Below are 8387 nucleotides of genomic sequence, written 5' to 3' on the forward strand. Positions count from 1 at the left end.
GAGAGAGAGAGAGAGAGAGAGGGTGCACAAGTGTTGGGGAGAGGCAGAGGGAGAGGGAGCCAGAGAATCTTAAGTAGGCTGAACACCCAGCTCGGAGCCCAGCACGGGGCTCCATCTCACGACCCTACCATCATGACCTGAGCTGAAATCAGGAGTCAGATGCTTAACCAACTGAGCCACCCAGACGCCCCCTACTCATTTTTAATGTGTCCTAACTTCCTCAGTATTTTTCTCTTTTATTGTTTGTATTGTTGCCAAACATTTCAAAACTTTTCAGATGAGCCATGTAGAAAGGAACTTTTCAGATAAGCCATACAGGAAGAAAGAAAAGGAACACTGAATCTATAACACATCCAAAGAAAGAATAGTGAAAAAAAGGCAAGCAGTTAATACTGGAAAATGAGAACCAAAGACTGAAAATTCTAGGTTCTAAGCACTTTTAAAATCAAGGGAGAATGTTGGAAGTTTCAATTCCTTTAAATAAATGTGACTGTTTTGCCTTCTTTCCTCATAAATCTGATACTTAAGTTAACTTGTCTCAGTAGCAGAATATATGAAAACACTTGGGTTTTGCTTGATGAGTCCAAGGGGCAATCTATTCCCTTTTGGAAACTAAAAGCTCATTAATACCTTTTCCAACTTAAGAATAAGTTTTCTTTTTCCCAAAAGTTTACATTTAAGAGCAAGTGTTTAAAACTTGAAACACATTTTCCCACAGAAATGCTATTATAAACAGTGGTTAATTCCCAGGCCATCCCAGTGAACTCATTAAACTCATAAAAAGCAAAAGTAGACATTTGCAATGAAAATAGTATAAAACTGTATTATGAAAAAAAAATCTTGCCTTTTAAATATAACAGTTAAATTTCAACATGCAGTTTAAATGTATTCTAATCAAATTTATTACCCACAGTGTTTAAGCCAGGGCCTCACTTTGGGACTCTTTGCATAAACTCTGTGAATGGAGAAGGGAGGAGTGGCAGGTTTTTGAACTTGGGTGGGTGGGACATGGAGAGACCCTATGCACAGTCTGGGAAAGTAAATATGTTGTATTTACCCAGATTGGGGTGGAGGTGGTTTCTACTCTGATTTCTGGGATTACAGTGAAGTTGGTACACCACAGGTTTGAAAAAGGAATGGAAAGGGGATTTTGGCTTCTCAGAAGCCTAGAATCAGTAATGTGCTACCATCCAGAGGGTGGGTCATAGGGTGTATCTCGGGGCAGCTGGTAAGCATGAATGACCAGCTGGCTAACTCTTTAAGCAGGTGGGTTCTGAGTACACAGGTGGGCAGCAACAGGCAGTGAACCTGAGCCCCTCTTAGCAGTGTGCTACCTGGCAGAGGAGAAAGAAACTAAGTGGATTCACATAGGAGACCTGTGGAAATGCTGACGGTGTGAAGAAGACATAAATTTCCAGCATGGAAGATCAGAAGAGGAAACAAAGGTATAAGAGGTGTTTCTTGCTGCAGCGCCAGCCATAACATTAGACCCAATGGGGCTCACCATTTCTAAAGCATGGCTAGGACTACGTTTGATGTATTTCAGGTTTCTCTATCCTGCTTTGGGGAGGCACTTCACAAATAATCCTGCTTCTAAACACTATGCATTTGTTAAATTAAAAGGAAAATATTATACCATAAAAAGAAGCATAAGAACTTTTCAGAAGCATACTTATTTTTAAAAAATCATGTATTTTCAGGTATTTTTTAAAAACCACTTATCATGAATCATGGACTTCAACAAAATAAATTTTTTTAAAAGATTTTATTTATTTATTTGACAGAGAGAGACACAGCCAGCGAGAGAGGGAACACAAGCAGGGGGAGTGGGAGAGGAAGAAGCAGGCTCATAGCGGAGGAGCCTGATGTGGGGCTCGATCCCAGCACCCTGGGATCGGGCCCTGAGCCGAAGGCAGATGCTTAATGACTGAGCCACCCAGGCGCCCCAACAAAAGAAATTTTTTAACCTGCTCTTCCTCTCCCTCTCCAGACACACTCTCCACTAGTAGCTTAGAAGCTGGTAGGCTTCCTTCCATACACTTGTAATTTTCCATTAAGTATTCAAATACATATGAATGCATTTTTACATCATTTTATGAGACACTAAAATATGTAATGATAATAAGTCAAAGGCAAATCATAGTAGGTGTATGATATGCTATAGCATAGATAGGCCAAACGTGGGTGTTCACTCTTTCCTTTATCTTGCATTTTTGCTACTGGAAATGCCACAATAAAAATCTTCATTCATGTATCTTGTGTTATTCAAACTTAGGTTCAGTTGTATTATGACAAACACTCCAAATATCTCACCAGCTCACCACAATAAAAGTTTGCTTCTGGTTCATACCACTGTCCAATGCAAGTTAGGCTGTCGTTGCATGCCAGGTGTCTGCTTCCAAAAGTGATTCAGGGATCCATCTTACATTTTGTTCTTAGAGAGCTTCATTTCCAGCAGCAAGGATGTGAGAGAGCTTGGAAGATGAAAAGGATTTTTTTAACTAAAATTTTTGAGTGTACTGATACACAATATTACATTAGTTTCAAGTGTACAACATAAGGATTTGACAAGTCTCTATGCTATGCTATGCTCACAAGTAGCTATCATCTGTCACCATACAATATCATTAACTTTATTCCATATGCTGTGCCTTTTATTCCTGTGACCTATTCATTCTGTAACTGGAAGTCTGTATCTTCCATGCCCCTTTGCCCATTTGCCCATCCCCCAACTCCCTTCCCCTCTGGCAGCCATCAGATTGTTCCCTGTATTCACAGGTCTGATTCTGCTGTTTGTTTATTGTTATATTTTTTAGATTCCACATATGAGTGAAATCATATATTTGTCTTTCTTAGTCTGACTTATTTCACTTAACATATCTTCTAGCTTAATCCACATTGTCACAAATGGCACAATCTCCTTTTTAATGGCTGCATATTTGTGTGAGTGTGTGTGTATGTGTGTGTGTGTGTGTGTGTACACACTACATCTTCTTTAATCATTTGTCTCCTGATGGACCCTTCGGTTGTTACCATATCTTGATTACTGTAAATAATGTTGCAATAAACATAGGGGTACATACGTTTTCAAATTAGTGTTTTCATTCTTTTTTTTTTTTTTTTTTTACTTATTTATGTGACAGAGCAAGGGAGCACAAGCAAGGGGAACAGCAGAGGGAGAGGGAGGAACAGGCTCTATCCCAGGACCCTGGGATCATGACCTGAGTGGAAGGCAGATGCTTAACCGACTGAGCCATCCAGGGGCCCCAGTGTTTTCATTTTCTTTGGATAATACCCAGGAGTGAAATTATTGGATCATGTGGTGTTCTTATTTTAAACTTTTTGAGGAATTTCCATATTGATTTCCACAATGACTGTCCCAATTTGCATTCGCACCAACAGTGCACAAGTCTTCCTTTTTCTCCACATCTTTGTCACTTCTTGTTGTTTTGATTTTAGCCATTCTGACAGGTGTAAAGTGATATCTCATTGTGATTTTGATTTGCATTTCCCTGATGATTAGTGATTTGGGCATTTTCTCATATGCCTGTTGTCCAGAAGATGAGAAGGATTTATGATGAAAACTGGATGTGGCTTAGGACGCTTCTGCCCAAATTCCACTGGCTACAACCCAATCGTGAGGTCCTTACCTAACTGCAACAGGGGCTGGAAAATTCAGTCTTCCTGTGGGCCCAAACAGAGGAAATGGATGGCATTCAACCAATTTTGCCAAATATCTTTATGCACTGGTAACTTTATTTCAAAAGATTTATTTCTGGATTGACATTTCTGGACTATGAAATTTCTATACTGTGTGTCATCACTTTGCATAAGGACCATAGTAACTCCTATTTCTGTCAGCAGAGTAAGAATACTCAGCGCCATTCCTGCTTTTTTAAATCTCCCCTCTCAGTGCTAGACCAGAAACTGAACTGACCAGATTCTTTTTGTCAGCAGGGTCCTGGTTTAACTTCCACCAGTAAGAGGCATTCTCGCTGTGCAATTAGGAAAGGCAAAGAAAACAAGGAGCCTTCTTTATTTCATTACACATGTTGACAGACGGAAGAAATGGCACGCACGGTGGCTTCCAGGTATGTCCTGCATTGTGCAGAGATTATTGGCAGTGGTTTCCACTGACCTTCCTGCACCACTGGATTTCTAAAAGCCAGCAATAATTTCTATTGACTCTTTCCTTCAGTATGACAGATTAGTGAACATCTCACTTCTTGTATAAAATCTCTACTTGAAACATTGAAAGCAATATTTTTTCCAGACCAACTTACACATCAAGCTAGCATTTGTTTTTAATGACCTGTTTTTTTTCCACATACAATTTTTTAATTCTTATATTTCAAATATATCTATGTTGTATGTTATAGCTGTGGAGCTGCTGTCTGCCTAAGCCTCAGTGAACATAAATATTCTGTAAAACTTCCAATTTTTATATTTTAAAGGCATTAATCCATCTGGAATTTACTTTTGCATATGTTGTGAGTGCTAGTATAATTTATTAAATAAATCACATTTTCCCACCCAACTGAAAAACCATCCATGTCCCAAATGGCTGGCTCTATTTCTAGGCCACCTAGTCTATTCCAGTGATCTATTTGTTTATTCCAAAGCAATGTCATATAGTGTTCTTTGCTGTGGTTTTATAAAATAGTTTAATAACTTGTTTATAAATTTAAATTCAATGGAAATCATCTAACACAATAATTTGTGCTACCAGGTTAACTCAGTTATATATAGAACTCAAAATAAATCTTACTATTCTATCTCCATGCATGTATTTGAACTTCCTACAAATATTAAAAACAGAAACAACTAAATGGCTGGCTAATAAAGGGCAGGAATGGTTGGGCCTAACCTGAGCCAAATGTTTGAGAAGCAGCAGGCTCAGTCTTGTCATCGAATGTTATTATCATAAGTGAATATTAGAAAATTGAATTTGTAAGGTTATTGTAATCAAATGCTACTTTTTAAATTTATCTATAGTTTATATATAGGACTCCATAAGAGATTTTGTTTATAAAATGGGTAGAATTATTAGTAAGTTTAGGTCTAATACATAAACTTGTGTTGCTTTCAGTATCAATCATTCAACAGTTTGTCTGATTTTTTATTGAGATATAATTTACATAACACAGCCTTCACCCTTTAGCTTGTTCAATTCAGTAGCTTTTAGTACATTCACAAAGTTTTGCATTGATCACTATTTAATTCTTGTTTGTCTGATTTTATTATTAAAAATGGAAAAACAAAAGTACAATTTTCATTCAATAAATATCACTTGATCCTTATACAGTTTTATTACAGAAAGTGAAGTCCATGATTTTAGGATGATGGTAGTAATTTATCAACCAAGTAATCAGTTTTCACACAGTTTCAATAACTGCAGCAATTTCCTTGAACTGTCTGTAGAAATTCTGGAGAGAAAAAGGAAAAATAGTATTAACTTAGCTTTTAGAGGATATATAAGTAGTTCTTTTACTTATACCTGACCACTAAAGGCCAAATGACATTAAATTTGTATGTTAATGTTTCTATCCCTATTGTTATTGGAAAGTTATAAAAAAAAAAACAGGTGCAATTTGGTACCACAAGCACACACAGTAGCGTTGGATAATTAGCTCATAACTAAAATTTTTAAAAGCACACCAAAAAAAGTTCTTGTGAGATCAGACCAGATTTATTAAATAACCAACACTGTACTAGGCAATGAAGATAAAAACAAAAATGACAGTTTGGGGGGCATCTGGCTGGCTTAGTTGGTAGAGCATGCAACTTTTTTTTTTTTTTTTAAGATTTTATTTATTTATTTATTTATTTATTTATTTATTTTATTTATTTATTTATTTATTTATTTATTTATTTATTTATTTATTTTAGAGAGGGAGAGCAGGTGGAGGGGTAGAAGGGAAGGCAGAGGGACAACCAGACTCCGTGCTGAGAATGGAGCCCGACACGGGGCTCAATCTCACAACCCTGAAATCACAACCTGAGCAGAAATCAAGAGTCAGATGCTCAAGCGACTGAGCCGCGCAGGCACCCACAGCATGCAGCTCTTAAAAAACGTTCCGTTTCCAGGCTTCAAACCACTCTAAATCTGTGAAAGACTGTTTTTCAGGATGCTAGAAGCTGTCTTCAAGATATGGGTTGAGTTATAATAAGAAAGACCCAACACTGACAATGGCTTATATGGTAGAAGCATATTCCCTTTCATTTGAAAATTAAGCTGGTATGGTTGTTCTCCTATAAAAGTCATCTTCATTTTCCATTTCCCAGATCTCCAGGAGGGGAAACAAACAAATTCTGTTTCCCTTTCTTCTCTACCTGCAAGGAACTAGGAGGCACACTTGAAACTTAACCTCAGCAATTAGGACACCCTCTGATGATTTACATATTTGCATTTTTCTTATTTGGTCTTAATTCTCTTTTTGCTACTTAAAAGTATATATATTTAATTTTAGTTTATATGTAAATTCATATGGAATGAAGCCAGATGTAACTATTTCTTTAAAACTATATACTGATGGTCAAAATTTCAGCTATAAGAAAGATATAAATTAAAAGCTCAAAAAATGTTGCTATGCTCTCAGTCCTGCAATGTAACTAACAGGTTCTGTTCTTGGTTAAAAGCCATGTAAAAACAACCTTTAAAAGATTTGTCCATCTGTGATTCTTTTCCTATAGGAAAAAAAAAAATTCTTAGAGGTGGAATCAGAGAGCATGAATGCTATACTGAAAAATAAGAAGTGGCCCAAGACTGTGAAATATATAAAGGAATGAAACCTGTATTATTATTATTATTATTATTATCATTATTATTATTATTATTATTATTGAAATTGGTTTGGTCCTTGTATTCAGTTGAAGGCTACTCACACACACATCATAATATAGTATATTTCCTTTTGACCAAGTCTTAATTCTTTCCAGGACACTAATTAGCACTAATAAGGTTGAATCTGTGCCCATAGGTTTTTGTTTGAAAGCAGCGGTATCTATTTTAAAACTTTTTTTTTTTTAAAGATTTTATTTATTTATTTGACAGAGAGAGACAGCCAGCGAGAGAGGGAACACAAGCAGGGTGAGTGGGAGAGGAAGAAGCAGGCTCCCAGCGGAAGAGCCTGACGTGGGGCTCGATCCCAGAACGCCGGGATCACGCACTGAGCCGAAGGCAGACGCTTAATGACTGTGTCACCCAGGAGCCCCTGGTATCTATTTTAAAAAAAAAAGAATGTAAAGGGAACAAAAACCCTTAAAATGTAATTTGTAAAACAGAATTACCGTATGATCCAGCAGTCCTACTTCTGGGTATATATCCAAAGGATATAAAATCACTACCACAAGGAGGTATCTGCACTCCCATGTTCTTTGCAGCATTACTCACAGTAGCTAAGATATGAAAACAACCTGTGTGTTGACAGATGAATGCATTAAAAAATGTGGTGTGTGTGTGTATGTGTGTGTGTGTGTGTATATATATATATATATATATATATATATATATAGAATACTATTCATCTTTAAAAAGAAAGAAATCCTGCTATTTTTGACAACATGAATGAACTAGGACGACACGCTAAATGAAAAAGGCCAGACCAGATAGATAAATACTGCATGATCTCACTTATCTGGGGGATCTAAAAAAGTAGAACTCATAGTAACAAGAGAGTAGACAGTGGTTACCAGGGCTGGGAAGTAAGAGAAATGAGGAGATGTTGGTCAGAGGTACAAACTTTCAGTTATAAGATGTATAAGTTCTGGAGACCTAATGTACGAAGGCAGAGTTAATGACTAACGTGTCACCCAGGAGCCCCTGGTATCTATTTCAAAAAAAAAAGAATGTAAAGGAACAAAACCCTAAAATGTAATTTGTAAAAACAAGAATATTGTATGATCCAGCAGTCCTTACTTAGGTATATATCCAAGGATATAAAATCAATACCACAAGGAGGTATCTGCACCCCATGTTCTTTTGTAGCATTACTCACAGTAGCTAAGATATGAAAACAACCTGTGGTGTTGACGAATGAATGCATTAAAAAATGTGGTGTGTGTGTGTGTGTGTGTGTGTTATATATATATATATATATATATATATATATATAGAATACTATTCATCTTTAAAAGAAAGAAATCCTGCTATTTTTGACATCATGAATGAACCAGGGACTTACACGCTAAATGAAAAAGGCCACCAGATAGATAAATACTGCATGATCTCACTTATCTGGGGGATCTAAAAAGTAGAACTCATAGTAACAAGAGAGTAGACAGAAATGGATACAGGGCTGGGAAGTAAGAAATGAGGAGATGTGTTCAGAGGATTTACAAACTTTCAGTTATAAGATGTATAAGTTCTGAGACCCTAATGCTTATAA

At 36.6% G+C, this 8387-nt stretch overlaps 1 protein-coding gene across 3 annotated transcripts in view; it reads right to left on the reverse strand.

Moving 5' to 3' along the window:
- Window positions 1–5105: 5105 nt before the first annotated feature.
- COMMD6 (COMM domain containing 6) overlaps window positions 5106–8387 on the reverse strand; it is a 25691-nt gene continuing 22409 nt past the window's right edge. For 2 of the 3 annotated variants that reach the window (XM_040623598.1, XM_040623592.1), the window contains exon 5: window positions 5106–5426. In XM_040623598.1, coding sequence (XP_040479532.1) covers window positions 5376–5426 — 51 coding nt within the window. In that variant the 3' untranslated portion in view covers window positions 5106–5375. The remainder of the gene's footprint in view (window positions 5427–8387) is intronic. The other variant, XM_040623607.1, reaches the window with a different exon arrangement.

This window comes from Ursus maritimus, unplaced genomic scaffold, assembly GCF_017311325.1.
Source record: "Ursus maritimus isolate PB19 unplaced genomic scaffold, ASM1731132v1 scaffold_10, whole genome shotgun sequence".
In the NCBI taxonomy this organism is placed as follows: Eukaryota; Metazoa; Chordata; class Mammalia; order Carnivora; family Ursidae; genus Ursus; species Ursus maritimus.